This window comes from Hylobates moloch, unplaced genomic scaffold, assembly GCF_009828535.3.
Source record: "Hylobates moloch isolate HMO894 unplaced genomic scaffold, HMol_V3 SCAFFOLD_12, whole genome shotgun sequence".
Lineage (NCBI taxonomy): Eukaryota > Metazoa > Chordata > Mammalia > Primates > Hylobatidae > Hylobates > Hylobates moloch.
Window position 1 is genome coordinate 24439423 of NW_026652287.1, and position 23259 is coordinate 24462681.

Below are 23259 nucleotides of genomic sequence, written 5' to 3' on the forward strand. Positions count from 1 at the left end.
GGGTTTTGCCCTATTGCCCAGGCTGGTCTTGAACTCCTGGACTCAAGTGATCCGCCTGCCTCAGCCTCCCACAGTGCTGGGATTACAGGTGTGAGCCACCGCCCCTGGCCAAGTCTTTAATATCTTTCAATCAAGTTTAAAAACATTTTGCCATACAGGTCTCACACATTTTTGTTAGATGTATTTCTAGGTACTTTATAGTGCTTGATATTTATGCTATCCTATTTAAAATTACATTTTAAAGCTTGCTGGTTTATAGAAATGTAATTTTTTTATTGTAAAAAACATATAACGTAAACTTTGCTATCTTATTCTTAAGTGTATGGTTCAGTAGTGTTAAGTATAGTCACACTGTAATCCTTCATATTTGTATTCTCTGAATGGTTGGTCCTTGTCCCCACTCCATTTAAAGGTTCACTGGCTACTTCATTGTTAAAATTTTTATCCTCAAGTTCAAGTAATCATATTCATTGGCTGTCTTTCTGTATTTTAATTAAATAGCTAGTACCTGGATTGTTAGGGTATGTTGTCAGATGGTAGAGTGTAATTTGAATGAAGTATAGGTAATCTTTTATCTCTGGAGAGGGAAATATTCCTAAAATGTGGCAGATGTTGGAAGAGTAGATACTAATGAGTCTTGGTGTACAGACTTAAATTATCCCTATATCCCAACAAAAGCTTTTTAAACAATTCACCTTTTTATTTTGAGATAATTGTAGATTTCCATGCACTTGTAAGAAATAATAAAGATTTTTGGTGTACTTTTTACCCAGTTTCCCTCAATGATAAAACTTTGCAAAACTATAATATATAATAACCTGGATATTGACATTGATATAGTCAAGATACAGATCAGTTCTATCACCATAAGGATCCTTGATGTTGCCTTGAAATTTTTCTCTTGTCCTAACATTTTGTGATGTTATATTTACATTTCACATTTAAGTGTGATCCATTTTGAGTTATTTCTGTAAGGCGTGAAGTTTAGGTCAAGGTGTATTTGTTTTGCCTATGGATATCCATTTGCTCCAGCATCATTTTTTGAAAAGGCCTTTTTTTTTTCCTCTGTTGCATTGCTTTTGTCAAAAATTATTTGGGCATATTTGTGTGGGTCTGTTACTGGGTTCTGTTCTCTTCATCTGTGTATCTTTCTGCCATTCTCACACTGCCTTGATCATTGTAGCTATATTGTAGGTTTTAGTATCAATCAGGTAGAGTGATTACTCCCACTTTATTCTTTTTCAAGATCATTTTTAGCTTTTCTAGGGCCTCTGCCATCCCATATACATTTTAGAATAAGCTTGTCTAGGTCTACAGAAAACCTTGTTGGGATTTTAATTGGAGTTTCAGTAAGCCTGTAAGTCAGTTTAGGGAGAATTTACTTCTTGACTATGTTGAGTTTTTCAATCCATGAACATGAAATGTCTCTTTTTTTAGGTCTTTGATTTCTTTCCTCAGCATTTTGTAATTTTCAGCATATTTTGTAAACTTTTTAAATATACACCTAATTATTTAGGTTTTTTGGAGTGATTGTCAATGGTGCTATGTCTTTAAATTTGGTTTCCACATGTTCATTTTTTTGTTTTTGTTTTTGTATGTTTATCTTGTATTCTGTGACCTTGCTCAGTTCACTGTTTTTGGAGTGTTTTTTTTTGAGACGGAGTCTCACTCTGTCGCCCAGGCTGGAGTGCAGTGGCGCAATCTCGGCTCACCGCAAGCTCCGCCTCCCGGGTTCACGCCATTCTCCTGCCCCAGCCTCTCCGAGTAGCTAGGACTACAGGCGCCCGCCACCACGCCCGGCTAATTTTTTGTATTTTTAGTAGAGACGGGGTTTCACCGTGGTCTCGATCTCCTGACCTCGTGATCCGCCCGCCTCGGCCTCCCAAAGTGCTGGGATTACAAGCGTGAGCCACCGTGCCCGGCCTGGAGTGTTTTTTTTTTAATTGGTTCCTTAAGATTGTCTACTTAGCCATATCATCTACAAATCAGGACAGTTTTATTTTTTTCCGAGCTGTATACCTTTTATTTTCCTTGTCTTACTGAACAGGCTAGAACTTATAGGACTTTGTTGGAAAAGAGTGGTGAGGGCCGGGCGCGGTGGCTCACGCTTGTAATCCCAGCACTTTGGGAGGCCGAGGCGGGCAGATCACGAGGTCAGGAGATCGAGACCACGGTGAAACCCCGTCTCTACTAAAAATACAAAAAATTAGCCGGGCGTGGTGGCGGGCGCCTGTAGTCCCAGCTACTCGGAGAGGCTGAGGCAGGAGAATGGCGTGAACCCGGGAGGCGGAGCTTGCAGTGAGCCGAGATTGCGCCACTGCACTCCAGCCTGGGCGACAGAGCGAGACTCCGTCTCAAAAAAAAAAAAAAAAAAAAGAGTGGTGAGAGCAGACATCCTTGCCTTGTTCTTGATTTTAGAAGGAAAGCATTCAATCTTTTACCATTAGGAATGATGTTAAGGTAACCCTATATCCCAGCTTATGGGATAGATTTTTTATAGATGCTCTTTATCAAGTTGAGGTTGTTTCCCTCTATTCCTAACTTGCTGAGTGTTTTTACCATGAATGATTGTTGGATTTTGTCACGTGCATTTTCTGCATCTATTGATACCATGAGTTTTCTTTAGCCTTTTTTTTTTTTTTTTTTTTTGAGACGGAGTCTCACTCTTTCACCCAGGCTGGAGTGCAGTGGCGCAATCTCGGCTCACTGCAGGCTCCGCCCCCCCAGGGTTCACGCCATTCTCCTGCCTCAGCCTCCTGCGTAGCTGGGACTACAGGCGCCCGCCACCTCACCCGGCTAATTTTTTGTATTTTTAGTAGAGACGGGGTTTCACCGTGTTAGCCGGGATGGTCTCGATCTCCTGACCTCATGATCCGCCCGCCTCGGCCTCCCAAAGTGCTGGGATTACAGGCGTGAGCCACTGCGCCCGGCCTTTCTTTAGCCTTTTGATACACTGGATTACAGTAATTGATTTTTAAATGTTGAATTCACCTTGCAAACCTGGAATAAATACCACTTGGTCATGGTGTATAATTCTTCTTATACACTGAATTTAATTCTTTAAATTTTCCTCTGTACTGTTTTAGTAGCATCCTACTTATTTTGATTTGTTGCAATTTCATTTTCATTCACTTTTTTTAATTTGTAAATTTTCTTGGAGACTTCCTCTTTGACCTGTAGATTATTTAGAAGTGTATTGCTTAATTTTCAAGTGTTCAGAGATTTTCTTACTGTTAGTGGTTTCTAATTTGATTCCATTGGGGTGACAAAACATACTCTGTATGGTTTTCATTTCTCTTAAATTGTTGAGGTTTGTTTTATGGCCAAGGATATGGCTTCAGTGAATGTTCTATAAGTACTTGAGAAAAATACATATTCTGTATTGTTGGGTGGGCTGTTCTCTATATAAATTAGGTCATGTTCGTTGACGGCGTTATTGAGTTCTTCTACAACCCTGTTCTGCCTAGTTTTAAAAAAAATAAACAATTTTCTTTCTTTTTAAAAACTTAAAAATTTTTAAATTTTCTTTTGTCTTTCTAATTTTCTTTTTCTTTTATTCATCTTGTTTTTGACCAGGTTCATCATATTCAAGTGTCTAGTAGTTTTATCAGTTGCTGAAAAGGGAGATGTTGAAGTTCCCAAATGTAATTGCTGCTGTGTCTCTTCTTTCAGCTCTGTAATAGTTTTTGCTTCATGAATTTTCAAGCGCTCTTTGGTTCCTACACATTTAGGATTGTTATGTCTTCCTGGTAGATTGATCCATTTATTATTATGTGTCATTATATAATATAATCCTTTTTATGTCTAGTAATTTTCTTTGCTCTGAAGTTTACGTTATGTGATATTAATATGTCCGCTTCAACTTTTTAATTAATGCTTGCATATTATCTTTTTCTGTCCTTTTCCTTTCAACCAGTTTACATGTGTCTTTGAATTTGAAGTGAGTTTCTTGTACTCACCATATAGTTGGGTTGTGTTTTTATCCACTCTACTATTATCTACCTTTTAATTAGCATATATGCACCATTCACATTTAAGGCAATTGTTGGTTTATTCAGACCAAAGCCTGCCATTTTACTATTTTCTGTTTCTCATTCTTCTGTTTCTCCTTTCTTGCCATCCTGTGGATTATTTGCATATTTTTTAGATTTTCATCTTGATTTATTTATTTATTTTTTTGAGATGGAGTCGTTTTGTCACCCAGGCTGGATCTCTGCTCACTGCAACCTCCGCCTCCCGGGTTCAAGCAATTCTCCTGTCTCAGCCTCCTGAGTAGCTGGGACTACAGGCATATGCCACCACACCCAGCTAATTTTTTGTATTTTTTGGTAGAGACAGGGTTCCACCATGTTGGCCAGGCTGGTCTTGAACTCCTGACCTCATGATCTGCCCGCTTCAGCCTCCCAAAGTGCTGGGATTACAGGTGTGAGCCACCACACCCAGCCATCTTGATTTATTTAAAGTGATTTTTAGTGTAATTGCTTTGAATAGTTTTCTCAGTGGTTGCTTTGGGTATTAAAATATACAGAGTTGACTTACATGGTATCAGTGTTTTACCACTTGAATGAAGTGTGGGAATCTTCCATTTCAGTTCTCTTTCCATCCCCACTTTTGAATAATACTGTGTTGGGTATCAGAAGTTCTTACAATGTTTGTTTCATTACATACGATTTAGAAAGCTCATGAGGAGAGGAGGATTATCTGTCGTAGTTCTCGTATTTCTGCTCTTCCTGTTCTTTCTTCCTTTTTGATGCTCTAGGATTCCTTCTTTTAACTTTTCTGTTCGAAGAACTTCCTTTAGCTATTCTTCAAGGGTAGGTCTGCTCGTGACATTTTTTTCATTTTTCTTTGTCTCAGATATATGGTAACTTAAAATAATTTCAGTTTGAAAAGTTCCAAATGTACAAATAAAACTTTATGTACCTGTCACTCAGCATCAACAGATACCAACCTGCTGCCACTCTTGTTTCTCTAATAGGGATTTCCATCTTTTTTTTTTTTTTTTTTTTTTTTTTGAGATACGGTCTTGCTGTGTCACCCAGGCCTAGAGTGCAGTGGTGTGATCTCGGCTCGCTGCAACCTCTGTCTCCCAGGCTCAGGTGATCCACTTCACCTCCCAAGTAGCTGGGACCACAGGCGCATGCCACCGTGTCTGGCTAATTTTTTGTATTTTTGGTAGAGATAGGGTTTGACTGTGTTGCTGAGGCTGGTCTCGAACTCCTGAGCTCAAGCAATCCACCTGCCTCGGCCTCCCAAAGTGCTGGAATCACAGACGTGAGCCACCACAACTGGCTTCCATCTTTTTTATTTAGTAAAATAAAAGAGGTCTTACAGTGTACCTCACATATGCTAAAGGACGTTATGAAATTACCTTTTTATTTTTTAGTTTTTCTTAAAGACCAGTGTAATAGTAGAAATTTTTTAAATCCTTGGAAGACCTGGCATGAGCTAGAAACTAGTAGTGTCCTCATCTTATAGATGAGGAAATAGAGGCTTAGGAAAGGAAATAACTTACCTAAGGTCACATACTTTTTATTTGTTTCATTAGAATGCCTCCTTTATTTCCAAGAGAACCCAAATGTCTTCTAACAGGAACTGTAACAGATTTGAGGGAGCTTTATGTTTGTTACAGAAGCCTCTTTTATTGTTTTGCCTTCTGCCTGTGGGTATGTGCTGGGTTGCTGTTTCAGTGGTTTTCTCAGATAGCACATTTATTTTGTTTGTGGCAGGTATATGTGTAGTTACCAGTAGTGACAAAAGCTAAGTTACTTGATGATGGAGTTTTAAATTTCAACTTGTTTCTTTTCCTGTTAGTTGTCTATCAACGTCTATGACTACAACTGCCACGTGGACTTGATCAGACTGCTCCGGCTGGAAGGGGAGCTTACCAAGGTGAGGATGGCCCGCCAGAAGATGAGTGAGATCTTTCCCTTGACTGAAGGTAAGCTTCAGCAGTCAGGCTGCTTTTAGAAACAGAAGCAAGGCTTGTACATTTTTTTCAATGTTGAAAGTGGGACATTCTCCTTGTAGAAAACCTGGAACGTACAGTGTAGTGGAAAGAAGAAAACGCATCAGAGTTAGCTGTTTTTAGTGTATTACCTTGTAGTTTTTTGCAAAATGTAGTTATGATCATATAACACGGATTTTGAATTCTGATTTCTTTATTCTAACGTTATGGTAAACATTTGTAATGTAATTAAACTTGGTAAACTTGGCTTCCATTTCTGTATTTCCCATTTCACTATTTATGTATTTAACCCATTCTCTTGAAACCAGAAAATTGTAAATACATTTAAACTTTTACAGACAGTTTTTTATGTAAATGTTTCATACATTAATTGTTCCAGAATAGTTGGGCATTTAGGTTATTTCTACTTATTTGCTTATTAGAAACATAATTGCACTGAACAACTCTGTAGTTCAATCTTCATGAATATTAATAAGTGATCTTTGGGCAGTACTTAGAACACTTTGGTCCTAGATCCCACTCTACCCCTTTTCCCTTCTACAAAGCATAACTGCCGAGTGTAGATGCTGGAGTCAGATGACCTAGATTCATTCCTGGCTACATCTTTTACTAGCTGTGTGACCTTAAGCAAATTATGTAAACATTCTAAGGCTCAGTTTTTCTAGCAGTTAAATGATGGCAACAGTAGTTTCTGCCTTGTAATGTATGACAGAATAGGATTAGCTATTACTACGTATAACACTTAACACATGCCTGGCATGTCGTCATCCTTAGATAGATGTCATTATTATTAGTATTACTATCACCAACCCTACAGGATTATAATAAAGACTGAATGAGAAAAGTGCTTTGCAAAATATAAAATGCCTAACAGGTGGAGGATATTATGATTTTAGTGATTTGAACTTATTTGGAAGCATAAAACCTCCTATGTGCTTAGTTCAGGTTTTAAGAAGTGAATTTCTGGAAACAACACCAGGTTGTGTAAGATGGATGAAACATTTGCGTGCTGGTGTCTCTTAGAAAAGTCCCTGCACTCAGCCTACCCTTTGGTATTAATGCAGGAAGTACTTTTGTCTCGTAGAGCTCTGGCTGGAGTGGCTGCACGACGAGATCAGCATGGCCCAGGATGGCCTGGACAGAGAACATGTGTATGACCTCTTTGAGAAAGCCGTAAAGGATTACATTTGTAAGTTCCCGTGGACCTTTTTTGGATATCTGGCAATGTCATGTAGATCAGTCTGCTGTTGAGGACTGTATCATGAGATGTTGCTACCCAGAAAAGGGAACGTTAGTCTCACAATTATCAAGATTTAAGTTCAGTCGTCTTATCATTGTCTTTGGTCTTTAATTGAGGAAGTTTAGTCTTAAAATAAAAGTGGAAGAAGCACTTGTAGTAAGGGAATGAATACACTCACACTCAGGATTTATTGACAGTGAGAACTTACATGGTATTTCTAGCTGATCTTTTATACATTCAATAGGTTTTTAGAGGTTTTGGACAGGATGCTTTAAAAAAAAAAGATTGAAACATTAAAAGAAAACCTTTTTATTCTGAAGTAATTATAGAGTCATAGGAAGTTGCAGAAATAGTACAGAGAAGTCTTGTATACTCACTTCACCCAGTTTCCTCCAATATCTTGTTTCTGTAGTACAAAATCAAAACCAGGAAATTGACCTTGGAACAATGGGAAAAAAAAGACATTTTATTACATGTGTAGATTCATCTAACCACTGCTGCAGTCCAGATACAGAACCGTTTTGTCCCCACAGAGACCTCCCTCTCCTGCTGGTATTGACATCTTACCAGTGCAAGTGGAGTATAGAAGACTCACCTCCCTTTAAGTCTCTTTACCATCCCCTGTATATAGTATAATTGTCTTAAATATTTTCTGTATGTGAATTGGGGACCACATCAGACAATGCTGTGGACAAAATGCTTTTAAAAAGCGTTTTAAGGCTGGGTGTGGTGGCTCACGCCTGTAATCCCAGAACTTTGGGAGACCAAGGCTGGTGGATCACTTGAGGTTGGGAGTTCAAGACCAGCCTGGCCAACATGGCAAAACCCCGTCTCTGCTAAAAATACAAAAATTAGCCAGGCATGGTGGCACATGCCTGTAATCTCAGCTACTCAGGAGGCTGAGGCAGGAGAATTACTTGAACCCGGGAGGTGGAGGTTGCAGCGAGTTGAGGTTGTGCTACTACACTCCAGCCTGGGCAACAGAGCGAGATTCTGTCTCAAAAGCATTTTAAGGCCAGACATGGTGGCTTATGCCTATAATCCCAGCTATTTGGGAGACCAAGGCAGGCGGATCCCTTGAGACCAGGAGTTTGAAATCAGCCTGCCCAACATGGGGGAACCCCATCTCCACTAAAAATACAATTAGCCGGGCGGGGTGGCGTGCAGGCCTGTAATCCCAGCTACTCAGGTGGCTGAGGCATGAAAATTGCTTGAACCCAGGAGGCGGAGGTTGCAGTGGGCTGAGATTGTGCCACTGTACTCCAGCCTGGGCGACAAAGTGAGACTCTGTCTCAAAAAAAAGGCATTAAAAAAATTTCCCCTTTCAGACTGAGTGTAGTGGCTCACGCCTGTAATCCCAGAACTTTGGGAGGCTGAGGCAGGTATATCACAAGTTCAGGAGATCGAGACCATCCTGGCTATCACGGTGAAACCCCGTCTCTACTAAAAATACAAAAAACTAGCTAGGCGTGGTGGCACGCTCCTGTTGTCCCAGCTACTTGGGAGGCTGAGGCAGGAGAATTGCTTGAACCCAGGAGGCGGAGGGGGCAGTGAGCCGAGATTATGCCTCTGCACGCTAGCCTGGGTGACAGAATGAGACTGTGTCTCAACAAACAAACAAACAATTTCCCCTTTCAGATTTCATATCCTCTTCCTTGTTGACTTCCCACTGGGAGCGGTCCCCCTTGTGAGAAGCATTGCTACTTACCAGATAGACTGTTCTGAGATAGAGAATTTTTTGTGTATCTTTACAAGCCAAGAAGAATTCACAGTTTTTTGGTTTATAATCTGAATAATGAAAATAAGAGGTGTTTTATGAATATAAAACTATATTACGTGTGTGTGTTTTTTGAGACAGAGTCTTGCTCTGTTGCTCAGGCTGGAGTGCAGTGGTGCGATCTCCGCTCACTGCAACCTCCCCCTTACCCAGGTTCAAGCGATTCTCCTGCCTCAGCCTCCTGAGTAGCTGGGACTACAGGTGCCTGCCACAATGCCCGGCTAATTTTTGTATTTTTAGTAGAGACAGGGTTTCACCATATTGGCCAGGCTGGTTTTGAACTCCTGACCTTGTGGTCCTCCCGCCTCAGTCTCCCAAAGTGCTGGGATTACAGGCGTGAGCCACCGCACCTGGCCAAATGTGTTTTTAAAAACTATACCTGTACGTCTGCTCTGTGGCCCATGAATCTTCTTTTAGAACCACTGATAATTTTAGCAGTGCATGGTGTTCCCATGATTTCTTATGATCCTGTTACCCCCTTCTTGCTCTCTCTCAGCCATTGTTAATAGCACCAGTTATCTTTTTCTGAGGATCTATGGTCTTCCCCAGACTGTAATGTTTTTTAGTCCTTTATGGTCATCTCTGCTGTTAGGCCTTCACTGTCATTTAGTGCTGCTGTCTCAGTACTTTTTTGGTAGGCACATTTCTTTTGTTATGCATCAGTTTTGATATTTGGGTATTTTATATCCCAAACTAATTGAACACTTCTTATTTTTAGGTCCTAACATTTGGCTAGAGTATGGCCAGTACTCAGTTGGTGGGATTGGTCAGAAAGGTGGCCTTGAGAAAGTTCGCTCCGTGTTTGAAAGGGCTCTCTCGTCTGTCGGTTTACATATGACCAAAGGACTCGCCCTCTGGGAGGCTTACCGAGAGTTTGAAAGTGCGATCGTGGAAGCTGCTCGGGTGAGTACCTGTGGTTGTCTCTGAACGGGCTGGGGCTGTGTTTGTAAGTCTCCTTGGAAGGCTTATTTTGAAACACATGTCCAAGATGAATCTTGCAGTTCATATAGTTAACGAAATGGTCTTTGCCAATCCCTTACTGGTGGGGTGATAGATAACCTTTTTTTATACCCCTTCTAGCATTTGATACAATATGTATGGAAGAGGTATAAATTTTTTTAGCTTGAACTGAAAATTTGTTGAGATATTTTTTGAAGTAGCAAGAACCAGAGTTGGTCAAGTGCAGTGGCTCATGCTTGTAATCCCAGCAGTTTGGGAGGCTGAGGCCAGAGGATCACTTGAGTTCAGGAGTGCAAGACCAGCCTGGGCAATATAGTGAGACCCCATCTCTACAAGAACTAAAACATTAGCTGGGCAAGATGGCGTATGCCTGTGGTCCTAGCTACTCAGGACTCTGAGGTGGGAGGATTGCATGAGCCTGGAGTGTGAGGCTGTAGTGAGTCGTGATCACACCACCGCACTCCAGCCAGGGTGACAGCGAGAACCCTTCTCAAAAGAAAAAGAAAGAACCACAGTTTGTCATTTACTACTAATTTGCTTCTTTAGCCCGTAGCTGGCTTCCTTTCCCCTTTTGACCGGGAACAAACCTTTGATTCACAGCTTGAGAAAGTCCACAGTCTTTTCCGGCGACAGTTGGCGATCCCACTCTATGGTAAGAGAAACTGACATGTCAACAGCCAGCTCTCTATGGTTTTTAAAATGCTTTGGGGAACGACATGTAGTTAGACCTTTCCCACCATCCTGTGAGGCAGGTAAAGCTGGTGGTCTTACTCTCCTTGGATATTGTCTCTCTGGATGAGGTCCTTGGTAAAAACGTCTTGAATGTTAGTGCTTAAGAGGGTTGTGAGGGTCAGAGGCAGAACTGGAAGCCAGACTCCCTGACTCCCAGGTGAGAGCTCTTTTCTCCGTTGAGACCTAGTTGGAAAGGCAGAGTTAGGGTCTCTGAAAGGAATAGTGAATGACACTGTATTTTTGGGGGAAACTTCGTTGAACAAGAGTTCCATTATAATCATTTTCTCTTCACAAGTAACCTCTTCCATAACAGCAGGAATTTTACATGGGTTGAGATCATTCCTCTATGGGAGGGATTTGGTTCAGAAGGGCAGTTGACTGGAAGTACTCATAAGTGAGTTTCTTGGGGTTTGGTAAAGAGTTTCCTTATTTGGTAAATACATTTTGGCAATCTAAGCCTTTGAGTCTTTGGAGTTGTGAGTGTGTGCGTGCTGGGAGGATTTTTCTGAGTATGGGAAGAGTGTGGCATGGCTGTTATGTTTGTTCCCTAGACATGGGCATGTGTTGTACATACTCAGAACCTCTGGGCAACTTTACTGGAGCGCACATGTTATTTCTCTTCATGGTTTATTGGATTTAACAAGTTATAAAGTAGTCGTCTAATCAAATGGTTGGGTATCATGCAGAAAACACTAGAGCTGAGCCAGCTTGCAGATTTCACCTGCCAGCATGAACCAGCCTAGCATAATGATTGGAATGTGAACTTGAGCCAGACTGCTTGGGTTCACAGCCTTGCTCTACCATTAATGGTAGATGAGCAACTGAACCCTCTGCTTCAGTTTCCTCAACTGCAAAATGAGGATCACAATAGACTACCTTGTAGAGTGGAGTTGACTGAATGAGTTAATGGATGTGAAGTGGTAGAACATAGGTAACACTGGGTAAGTGTTGTTAAATTGTTGCTACTAGTGTCATTGACTGATTAATTAGCTGGGAGCATTGCCTGGGACATTGTTTTGAGACAGATTCTACAGGCAGGTTTGGGCTCAGCAGAAATCAGAATTTGATCAGTAAGAGCTGCCATGCCACAGATGTGGGAGGGGCTAGTGGTACCTGAGTCTCATGGCTTAATCTGTGTTTGGGTTGATAAAGCCCAATGGCAAGACCCACGGGGCTGAATCCATCTTTCAATAGATATGGAGGCCACATTTGCAGAGTATGAAGAATGGTCAGAAGACCCAATACCAGAGTCGGTAATTCAGAACTATAACAAAGCACTACAGCAGCTGGAGAAATATAAACCCTATGAAGAAGCACTGGTAAGTGTTGGCTTCTTTTATAGTAAACGTCTCTCTACAAACCTTTCCCTGATGGATAGTTGCAAGTTAAACAGTATCTTTAAAATGTTTTATTGTGAAATATATAGAGTGTATAAATGTATACATACAGTTTACATACTAATAATAAAGTGAACATCCATGTACCTACCACCCAGGTTAAGAAATAGAACAATGCCAGTACCTTAGAAGTCTCCTATGTGCCCCTCTCCGATTGCCTCCTCCTCCCTCTCCCGAGAGGTAATCACTTTCCTGACTTTTGTGATAATCATTCCCTTGCTTTTCTTTATAGTTTTACAAGCTATGAAAGTATCCTTAATTAATATATTGTTTAATTTTGCTTGCTTTTGAACTTTTATATATTGGAATCATGCTGTATATTTTATTTTCATTGAACATGCTTTTGGGTTTTACTCATGTTGCTAAGTATAGTTCCAGTGCATTTGTTTTCATGGCTGTAAAGTTGTCTGTGTACTGCAATGTATTTATCCATGTTGCTGGATAGTTGCGTCATTTCCAGTTTTTTGCTAAGAGGAGGAGCAGCGCCACTCTGAACATTCTTGGGTGTGTCTCCTTGTACACATGAAAAAGAGTTTCTCTAGAATATGTACTTAGGAATGACTTTGCTGGATCATAGGGTGATGTTAGTGTTTTCCAGGTTAACAGTTTGCACTGCTGCCAGCAGTATCTGAGAGTTCTCGTTTCTTGTGCCAATCTTGGATATTGGACATACTTAAATTTTACTTAATTTGATGAATTTGAAATTGTAGTTTTAATTTGTATTTTTTTGGTTACTAATGAAGTTGAGCATCTTTTCATGTGGATTGGCCATTCAAATTTTTGTGTGCGTTAAAGTCTTCAGGCTGGGCACAGTGGCTTATGCCTATAATCCCAGCACTTTGGGAGGCCAAGGTGGGAGGATTGATGGAGGCTAGGAGTTTGAGATCAGCCTGGGCAATGTAGCACAACCCTGTCTCTGCCAAAAAAAAAAAAAAAAAATTAGCCAGGCTTGGTGGCTTGTGTCTGTAGTCCCAGCTACTCCAGAGGCGAAGGTAGGAGGATTGTTTGAGCCCAGGAGGTCAAGGCTGCAGTGAGCTGTAATCATGCCACTGCATTCTCGCCTGAGCGACAAAGCAAAACGCTGTTTCTTAAAAAAATGTCTTTGGGCCGGGCGCGGTGGCTCACGCCTGTAATCCCAGCACTGTGGGAGCCCGAGTCAGGCAAATCACGAGGTCAGGAGTTCAGTGGCCAACATAGTGAAACCCTGTCTCTACCAAAAATACAAAAAATTAGCTGGGCATGGTGGCAGGCGCCTGTAATCCCGGCTGTTTGGGAGGCTGAGGCAGGGGAATCACTTGAAGCCGGGAGGTGGAGGTTGCTGTGAGCTGAGATAGCGCCACTGCACTCCATCCAGCCTGGGCAACAGTGTGAGACTCTGTCTCAAAAAAAAAAAAAAAAAAAAAAGTCTGACCAATTTCCCTTTTGATGTATCTTTTTTCTAATTGATTTGTGGGAGTGCTTTGTCTTAAGTCTTATTTTAGGCTGTATGTATTGCAGATTTTCTCCCCAGGTGGTTGTTTGTCTTTTCACTTGTTTTTTTTTGAGACAGAGTTTCGCTTTCACCCAGGCTGGAGTGAAGTGGCGTGATCTCGGCTCACTGCAACTCCCCCCGCCGGGATTCAAGCGATTCTCCTGCCTCAGTCTCCTGATTAGCTGGGATTATAAGCCCTTGTCACCAAGCCCCGCTAATTTTTGTATTTTTAGTAGAGACGGGGTTTCACCATGTTGGCCAGGCTGGTGCCACATCTGTCATAGATTAGCTGGCCATTTATGTGTGGGTCTTTCTTCTGGATTTTCTATCCTGTCCCACTGGTTTGTGTTACACTGTTGTAATGATGAGAGTTATGTTTTGCTCTTGGATGGGGTGAGTCCCGTCCACATTGTTCCTCTTCAAGAGGATCTTGGCTTTTTTTTTTTTTTTTGCCTATGTGCTTCCATCGGATTTAGAATCAGCTTTTCTAGTTATATTTTTTAAATCTTTTTTTTTTAATTGGAATTGCATTGAACCTGGAGATCAATTTGGGGAAGAATTTACATCTTCCAATCTAGGAACATAGTATAGGTTTCTGCTACTTATATCTTGTCTTTCTGTAAAGCTTTATAATAATATAAATTTGTCCAGTGTCTTCAACACTTGACCTTTAGAGCCCCCTGCGAGGGAGATTTGCTGGTAACAGATTTTCTCTGTTTGAAAAGGTCTTTGCTTCCCTTCTTGAAAATTATTTTCTTAGGCTATAGAATTCTAGACCAACAACAGCAAAAGAATTCTAGATGGACAACATGTTCTCTCAGCAATTGATTGTATCTTTCTGTCTTCTGATATCTGTTGTTGCTGTTGAGAAGTCAGCGTTTGTATAAATCTTGCTTCTTCAGAGGTAGTCACTGTTTTTTCTTCTGACTGCTTTTAAGATCTCATTGATTTGGTTTGCTGTCCTCTAATTTCATTGCAGTAGGTCCGTGTGTGGACTGGCTTGAGGTTTTTTGGGCTTCTTGACTCTATTTTTTCTATCTTTCTTTGCCAACAATAGGATTGTGAAGGTCAAATTCTTAATATACGTCAAGCCAGCAAAAAAAAGGTTAACATTTACTTAGCTTGCCACCCTCATTTAGATTTTGTCCTTAGTCCTTAGTATTTCTTGTTTCTTTGCCAGTTCGTTGATGACTTTTAAGAAGATATTATATTTAATTTAGCAGTTTTAGTTGTTTTGAATGGTACAGTGTGTCTGGGTAACTAATTTTTCCTCATTACTGGAAATGGAGGCTCTGAAACACCCCCTTTCTATGTACGGAGTCTGTGTGTTTTCTTACTCTCCTGCACTACTTCTTCCTTTCTTTTTCATGTATAAATGATTTGCATGTACCTGTGCTTCCCAAAACTTCAATCATTCAATTATGTCATGGCCATCAGCAAACATCAGCCTGAAGAGAAACATGTTGAATAAGATTTTCTTCTAAAAAGAATTTGATTGTATGTCTTTGGATCATTAAACATTCAGCACAGCTGCATCTGTCTTCTGCATTTTCCTACATTCTCCCAGGAACTGATATTTGGAATAAGAAACCTGAAATAGCATCAGGCACCAGAATTTTCCAGTTTGGTTGTATTAACTCTACTCAGTAGCCCAAGAACATGACTTCTGGTTTGGAAGGGTGGTTAACAGTGGTCACTGGCACTCAGTTCCTGATTGATGGGCCACTTAATTCCCTGTGGTCTAGGAATGGATTTAGAAAAGGGTTTATGGAGGCTTTGTAGTGACTGCCATGAACTGGCACTTTGGACCAGATGAGAAGACTCTTGTTTTGCTCAAGAAGTTGTAGAGGCTGTAGTGGAGTGGTTCTGAGAGTGAGGATTTGGCGATTCGTAGTTAATGTAGCCAGTTTAGCCAAAATTTATTTTATTTGCAGATGTGTTTTGCTTCCTGCCAGTAACTAATTCAACTTTAATACAATTTACCCGTACTCCAGTTGCAGGCAGAGGCACCAAGGCTGGCAGAATATCAAGCATATATTGATTTTGAGATGAAAATTGGCGATCCTGCTCGCATTCAGTTGATCTTTGAGCGTGCCCTGGTCGAGAACTGCCTTGTCCCAGACTTATGGATCCGTTACAGTCAGTACCTAGTAAGATCACTGTTCTAATTTCATTTTATTTTTCCAATTTAGAATGTACTTAAAATCAGTAAGAGTGCCAGGAGTTTGTTGCATACGGCCCTACTCTTGCTTTTCCTCCATCAGCTTTTTCTCGTCTTTGCCAGCTTGTTTAGAAAGTTTTAGTGTTTCAAGTTATTTAAAAATGGTCACTAACTCTAAGTAAAATTAGCATATTGTCTGTGTTGAGGACTTACAACAAATTGATATTTTTCTTTTAACTTTTTATTATGGCAAAAATGTAAACATATAAAAGTATAAAAACATATAAAAGACAGATCAGTAAAATGAAACTTCGGTACCCCTCACCCAGCTTCAACAATTATTAACAATTATAGCTTTAGTTTACTTTGATCAGTAGTCTCACCTACTTGTCCCTTCTGTGTTACTTTGAAGCAAATCCAGAAATGATGTTTTGTTGGTAAATATTTCTGTATGTGTATATAAAATATTTCAGTATGTATGTATAAAAGAATCCAAGTGAGGTCTATCCAGTAGGATTGGCTGACGTCTCTTAAGGCTATTTTAACCTGTAAGTTGCTCCTCTCCTTCTCCCCCACTCCCCTTAGTGATTTTTGTTGTTGTTGAGGAAACCAGGTCACAAGAGACGTTTATAAGGACGTTTCTTTCGTCACCTGGTTGTGCTGGCAGTGTCTTATTGATGGTGAATGCTTAATAAAGTTTAATTTCCTAACTCTGGAATTCTTTATCATAGGATCGACAACTGAAAGTAAAGGATTTGGTTTTATCTGTACATAACCGCGCTGTTAGAAACTGCCCCTGGACAGTTGCCTTATGGAGTCGGTACCTCTTGGCCATGGAGAGACATGGAGTTGATCATCAAGTAATTTCTGGTGCGGATGTTTTTGTGGGAGAACTTCTAAGCTATTTGTCCCAAGTGAAAAACAGAGAGCAGTGACAAAGTCATTACATCAGTGTTCCCTGGGGTTTTCTTTGGGTTATGGGGTGTAGTGACAAAAAGGGCTCTGAGTGAGAGATGAACTGGTTATATTTGTGACTTCTTAGAGCTTTTTAACATGCTATATTCATTGTATTTTCTATGGAGTTGTAGTCTTTTCTCCAAACTTCCTTGATCTGGAACTCTTCTTGCAGGGCGTCTTATGGAAGAAGTTTTTTCTAGAACACAGTCTGTAGAGTGCTGTAGCAACTTCTCTCTTCAACATTCCTATCTAGCTCATTTCATTCTGTTGCATCTATTAGTCTTTAAAGTCATGTAGTGTTTTATAGTCAGTAGAATGTAGTAACTTTCTGTTAGTTTCCATTTGAATTGGTAACAAATCCTGACTTTTTCTCCAACTCCAGTAACCTTCGAGAAAGCTTTGAATGCCGGCTTCATCCAGGCCACTGATTATGTGGAGATTTGGCAGGCATACCTTGATTACCTGAGGAGAAGGGTTGATTTCAAACAAGGTATTTAAGCACATGTTTTTCACTTTAGAGCTGAACATGTTCTTAATACAGCTTTTGGCAAGATGTCCCAGTTCCCCAGATACATTGTGATTGGGCAAGTGATATAGACGAGGTATTGGTGACTTTTTCCCCCAGAAATGTTAGCAGTTTCTGTCTTTAACAAGTCATGGTGTGGATTGTAAAGCAAGAGAGTAATTGTTTATACTGGCTCCTGCCAGCCTTTTTAGTCTTAGCTGTCATTTCTCCTTTCAGGTCTTTTTATTTATCCTAAATACTTCTTGAAATAAGACTGCTGTGTTTTAGAAAAATCTTTGTACCTCTGTGGGATCCTCTGCCCCTTCATGTCCCCCCCAAAACAACCAGAAAACCCCTAACTTGTACTTGCACATTCGTGTCAGCTGTCACCTCATACAGGTAGCCTTTAGCCATTCTCCTGTTTGCCTGTGTCACCCCAGCTGGTGGAGACTCCCCCCCCCACAGCACCCTGTGTTAGCCTTTTTCACCACGCTGTCCATACTCTATTCTGTTCTAATTTCTTTCTCCCCAACTATGTGATGAGGGCAGGAATTGGCAATTTTATTTCTGTGTCCCTTGCATGATGCCAGGTATATAATGGGTCTCCAGGCAGTTTCAGCATAGGATAAAAAATCAAACAAAGCCAGGCTATGTGGTTTCCTAAAGCCTTTTTTTGCACTTTCCACTAGACTCCAGTAAAGAGCTGGAGGAGTTGAGGGCTGCCTTTACTCGTGCCTTGGAGTATCTGAAGCAGGAGGTGGAAGAGCGTAAGTATGCCCCAGCCTGTGGTTTTGCCCAGTTGTATTTCCTGGTCTGTACTATTTCCTGGTTGATGTACCTTTTCAGCCAGAGGCTATTTGTCTCCAAGTTCCTTTCTAATTTTACTAATTCTGTTTTTGAAGGTTTCAATGAGAGTGGTGATCCAAGCTGTGTGATTATGCAGAACTGGGCTAGGATTGAGGTAAATGTTGTTGGCAAATCTATCACTTCCATCCACCATTGTTTAATAGCATCCTATTAAACCTTAATTAAAATTGAGTCAGAATCCCAGATAATGGCCTAAGCTCTATAAGGATTTATGTTATTTACCTAGGTAATGGTCTAGGCTCTACAAGGATTCATGTTATTTACCTAGCTTGACACATATTTGTAAATGTGTTGGTGAAAATATTAGCTCCCAGCTAGAAGTTATGCAGTAAATGTTTAAATGCTAGGTATTCACTCATTTACTTCTGTCTCTGCCTCCTTGCTTCATTTGTGAGAGCACAGTGAGCGTGTACTGTTTGTCAGCACTGTACTAGGTACTGTGGGAATAAGACAGATAGAATTCCTGTGCTAGTAAGGCTTCTATCTAATGTAGAAGACAGATGATTTGACAAGTAATTAGAGGATATGATCATTTGAATGTCATTACTGGCTCAGGGACACCAAGGTCAGTAAGACACAGAACCTCCCTTGATCAGCAGGTAGAGTTGTAACAATTCTAATCATGTTTTCTCCTCTGAGGGAGCGTCAGATAGAAGAAACTAACATTTGTCAGGTAGTTTCTATATGGGATGCTTATCTTTTAACCATTTTAAAGATGAGAAAACTGAGAATTACAGGTTAAGTAATTTGCCCAAGTCACAGTTTGTAAGTATTAGTAGCAGAGTGTGCATTTAATACTAGATCAGTCCTTTTTTTTTTTTTTTTTAACATTGTCTCTCAAACACTTGTAGTTAAGCTTGATAAAAATAAAAAACATGACTATCCAGTACTGTCGAGTAAGTACCGTGCGCTCCCTGTCTCGGTTCTCAGGAAATATAGGTAGATTAGCTTGTGGCTGCAGAAAGGCTCAAGTGTTTGGGCTGGGTTGTTTACCACTGGAGGGAGGCCTGGGGAATGTCCAGGGACATCTGTACCACTAATAGTTGTGGGGTGCTTTTTATGTGTGTCTGTTGGAAGTATGTTGTATGATGGGTGTCAACGTCATAAAGTTCAGGTCTCCTAACAGCCTGCTGATGCACTTTAGGCTCGACTGTGCAATAACATGCAGAAAGCTCGGGAACTCTGGGATAGCATCATGACCAGAGGAAATGCCAAGTATGCCAACATGTGGCTAGAGTATTACAACCTGGAAAGGTAACTGATCTCGGGGTGGGGAGGGAGGCAGTGCTTGTCAGCTGTGCACCTGTCTTCACTCCTGGCTGACTCCTACCAGCTTGGACTAGCTCCTTAGAACTGGGCTGTTTTCTTTCATTCTGTCTCTTTCAGTAGTGGGTACATTTTTAATGGGCAGGGCTAGAGAACCAGACATGATATTTTGTGCCTGGAACTCTTATAGCTGTTTTAATTTTATGGCTATAAATTTTAAAGATTAAAATCTTTTAATTTGTTTTTGTTTTGATTTTTGGGCATGATATTTTATTTGACCTTTTGGAGCTATTTGTTTTTTATATTTGCTTTTATAGAAAAGTAGAAAATACTAAAAAGCTAAGAGAAAAAAAACTCAAATTACTGACCCAGTCATAACCATGACCCATTCTTTGAAACTTTTCTATGTTTAGATTTTTTTGTAATAAAAATGCAATCATAGCATACATGTGTTACAAGCCTTTAAAACTATTTGAATGAAATAAGATAGGCCTAACAATATTTATAACATGGGGAAAACATAAAGAATGTGACCAACTTTTCAGTCTGTCTTGAACGTTGTTCATTGCATAACATTGCTATATTGCGGGGGTTTTTTTTTTTGAAGATTTTTTCCCTATTTAAAAAACACTGTGTGCCCAAATTAGTCAGAATATTTACAAAAATATGTGATAGAAAGTGACAGTTTCTTTTCTTTTTTGGGGGGAGGTGGGGAGTCTCACTCTGTTGCCCAGGCTGAAGTGCAGTGGCGCAATCTCAGCTGCAACCTTGCCTCCTGGGTTCAAGCGATTCTTCTGCCTCAGCCTCTTGAGTAGCTGGGATTACAGGCATGCACCACCACACCTGGCTAATTTTTGGATTTTTTTTTTTTTTTTTAGAAGAGGCACAGTTTCACCATGTTGGTCATGCTGACCTCAAGTGATCCTCCCACCTCGTCCTCCCGAAGTGTAGGAATTACAGGTGTGAGCCACCGTATCCGGCTAAAAGTGACAGCATCTTATAATCCCACCCCAAAGATAACCACTGTTAAAGCTTGTTGAATATCCCCCTAGATCAGCAGTTCACAATTTTTTTGGTCTCAGGATCCATTTTCCATTCTTAAAATCGGAGGATCCCAAAAAACTTTTATGTATGTGAGTTATATCTATTGATATTTATAATTTATAAATTGAGAAATCTAAAGAACATTTTAATTCATTTAAATATAACATTATTTAACACTAATATCTTTTTTGAGCAGTGACTGTTTTCCAGACCCCAAAATAAAATAGTGAGAAAAGTGGCATTGTTTTCTATTTTTGCAAATATATTTAGCCTGGCCTAGTAGAAGACAGCTAAATTCTCATGTCTGTTACCGATTCTGTCTGTTGTGATCTGTTGTTTTCATTGAAGAGTGTGATAAGAGGTTAGAAAAGAAAGGTATTTTAGAAGCATTTTCAGATAATTGTGGGTATTCTTCTTTCATACATATTATAGCAAAACTTCAGTGTTGCATGTGGAATCTGAAACCATATTGACAGATTCTGTTACAGTAATACCCATTTGTCTATTTTATCTTTTACATGGTGCCATAATTCTACGACATTTGGAAAAATCCCAATTCACTAAATCATGCAGGTCTTCCAATGTTGACATATTTCATCCTATAGTATTAAAAAATCGTATTTGTTCATATCTGTATTGATCTTAGTAGAAAAGTATTTTAAGTAGGAAGCTGTCAGACTTGTGGTGGCAGATACAAGTTTTCCAAAATTCTAATTTTCACTTGAAAGCTTGAATTCTATCACATGCAACAAATAATGTCAGTGGTTTTCCCCAGAGTGGCAGCCTCACTTTGTTAATTTTCAAAAATGTCTGCCAAATACCCAGGTCTGAGTAACTGACCATGGTTTGTCACTCAAGTTTTCTTTCAAGTAAAAATGGTGTCCTTGAAAAAAATGACTTGATTAGCTTGCAACTCAAACAGTAATATGCTTTTTTTTTTTTTTTTTTTTTTTTTTTGCAATAACCATTGTACTTCAGTATCCAGAAGGGCTTTAAGTGTACTTAGTATTTCATCACACAGTGCATTAAAAAGATTTCTACTGCCTTAATTTGTGCTAAGGGCCACCATTACTTGTGCACTGTCTTGAAAATGTCAACACAGTGAAAAAGTCCAGTAATGTCTTGGTATTTTTAAAAGGAGTTTTGACTTTGCAGGCCCCCTGAGAGGCTCTGGGAGATCCTCAGGGGTACATGGATCTTACTTTGAGAACCAGTGCTCTGAATTTTTTCTGAGTATCATAATATGTATATATAATTATGTATATTTTAAATGTTTTAAAAACAAATATGAATACACTGTTTCATAACAGTTATGATTAGCAGAATTGTGTAGCTGTTGTGATTAGCAGTGTACAAAAAGGATCTGTTCGCGACCAGCCTGGCCAACCTGGTGAAACCCTGTCTCTATTAGAAATACAAAAATTAGCTGGGTGTAGTTGTGGGCATCTGTAATCCCAGCTACTTGGGAGGCTGAAGCAGGAGAATTGCCTGAACCTGGGAGAGAGGTTGGAGTGAGCCGAGATCGTGCTATTGCACTCCCACCTGGGCGACAAGAGCGAGACTCCCTCTCAAAAAAAAAAAAAAAAAAAAAAAAAAGATCTGACTCTGGGTATGAAATTTGACACTAGCCTGGATTCATGACTCTCCCCTTAGTAGGACTCCAGAGTAAAATTTCCCTGGGGACTGTATCAGGTTACAAAGAGCTGTTGGACCCCCCCTCCGCCCGCCATGTGCCGCACATGTGAATGCTGTAAAGGCAGAATGCTGGTTGCAGATCACATTGTCAGGTACGCTTTCCAGTAGCCCCTACATGGCTGAGGGAGAGAGTGCTTCAGGGAAATCCTTTGTAGATGACTGTAGAGACTCTGGAAGGAGAAAGCATCATAGATAGATCTGAAAGCTAAGGTCTTCTCAGAAGCTAGAGTTACTGAAGAGTGAGTTTCTGCCTGGGAGAGGACGGCCTCTCCCTTCGAGTGCCTTCCACTTTGTGTCCTGGTGGCAGCAACTTTTTGTTTTCTGCTTTAGAGCGCATGGTGACACCCAGCACTGCCGGAAGGCTCTGCACCGGGCCGTCCAGTGCACCAGTGACTATCCAGAGCACGTCTGCGAAGTGTTACTCACCATGGAGAGGACAGAAGGTGGGACCCCCGGCTCTCTTCTGGCTTGGAGCCTAACCCATTTGCTGTTTGGTCTCAAGTAGGAGCATCTGGTTACAGTCTGGGGACAGACTGTGTTTACGCTGCCAACTTAGGTGGTGCCCTATGATTAGACTGTCACAAGTGTCCTGAAAACGAGTCCTCCTGCAGCTCTTCTCAAATTCTGCAAGCTATGAGGAGGACTGTGATGTCACTGTAGCACAGGGTTCTAATTCTTTGTAGGGGGGGGACTGTGCTGTTATACAATGTTTAGGGGCATCCCTGGCTTCTAGCCCTGAAATGCCAGTAGCAACTTCCCCACCGCGACCAAACATGACAACCAGAAATGTCTCTTAACATTGCCAGATGTCTCTTGATGGGCAGGATCCCTCCTTTGAGAGTCACTGTGCTCTAGTACAACGTCTACCCAACAAAGGAGCTTGGAGAGGCAAATGGCTCAATATGTTCTTTGCATCCCTTGTTAAATTTCAGAGCCTTCAGTGTTAGAGAGCTAGAACCAATAGAAAAATAATGTGAACTTACCTGTGGGTATTGGTCTGGATTTTGGGTATGGACCCCTCAGAACTGGCAATCAAAGACCACCAAAAAATAAGAAATAAATGCCTCAACATTTGAGTAGCTCTTAAAATTCTTCAGTCTTAATATAAATGTACTTTTGCATTAGAACGTTTTCATATTCTTTGCCATCTAGAGCCCTTAATAGATCACATTCTGGTTTTCAAGGCTCTCCTGAAAGGAAAGGGACATTTTAAACCCAC

At 40.5% G+C, this 23259-nt stretch overlaps 1 protein-coding gene and 1 long non-coding RNA gene across 4 annotated transcripts in view; one reads left to right on the forward strand and one right to left on the reverse strand.

The window, feature by feature from the left end:
• SART3 (spliceosome associated factor 3, U4/U6 recycling protein) overlaps nt 1-23259 on the forward strand; it is a 38259-nt gene that overhangs the window by 5713 nt on the left and 9287 nt on the right. Inside the window, exons 2-13 of one of the 3 annotated variants that reach the window (XM_058425271.1) lie at nt 5815-5941; nt 7053-7157; nt 9704-9888; nt 10492-10597; nt 11872-11996; nt 15540-15695; nt 16438-16576; nt 17046-17153; nt 17858-17935; nt 18071-18129; nt 19180-19289; nt 22371-22483. In XM_058425271.1, the coding sequence (XP_058281254.1) occupies nt 5815-5941; nt 7053-7157; nt 9704-9888; nt 10492-10597; nt 11872-11996; nt 15540-15695; nt 16438-16576; nt 17046-17153; nt 17858-17935; nt 18071-18129; nt 19180-19289; nt 22371-22483 (1411 nt within the window). The remainder of the gene's footprint in view (nt 1-5814; nt 5942-7052; nt 7158-9703; nt 9889-10491; nt 10598-11871; nt 11997-15539; nt 15696-16437; nt 16577-17045; nt 17154-17857; nt 17936-18070; nt 18130-19179; nt 19290-22370; nt 22484-23259) is intronic. The other 2 variants (XM_032168783.2, XM_058425272.1) reach the window with 2 other exon arrangements.
• LOC131380779 (uncharacterized) lies at nt 5893-22664 on the reverse strand. Its single transcript, XR_009208971.1, has 3 exons — nt 22467-22664; nt 7586-7646; nt 5893-6035 (listed from the first exon to the last, which is right to left on the reverse strand). It is a non-coding gene; the product is annotated as an uncharacterized LOC131380779 (long non-coding RNA).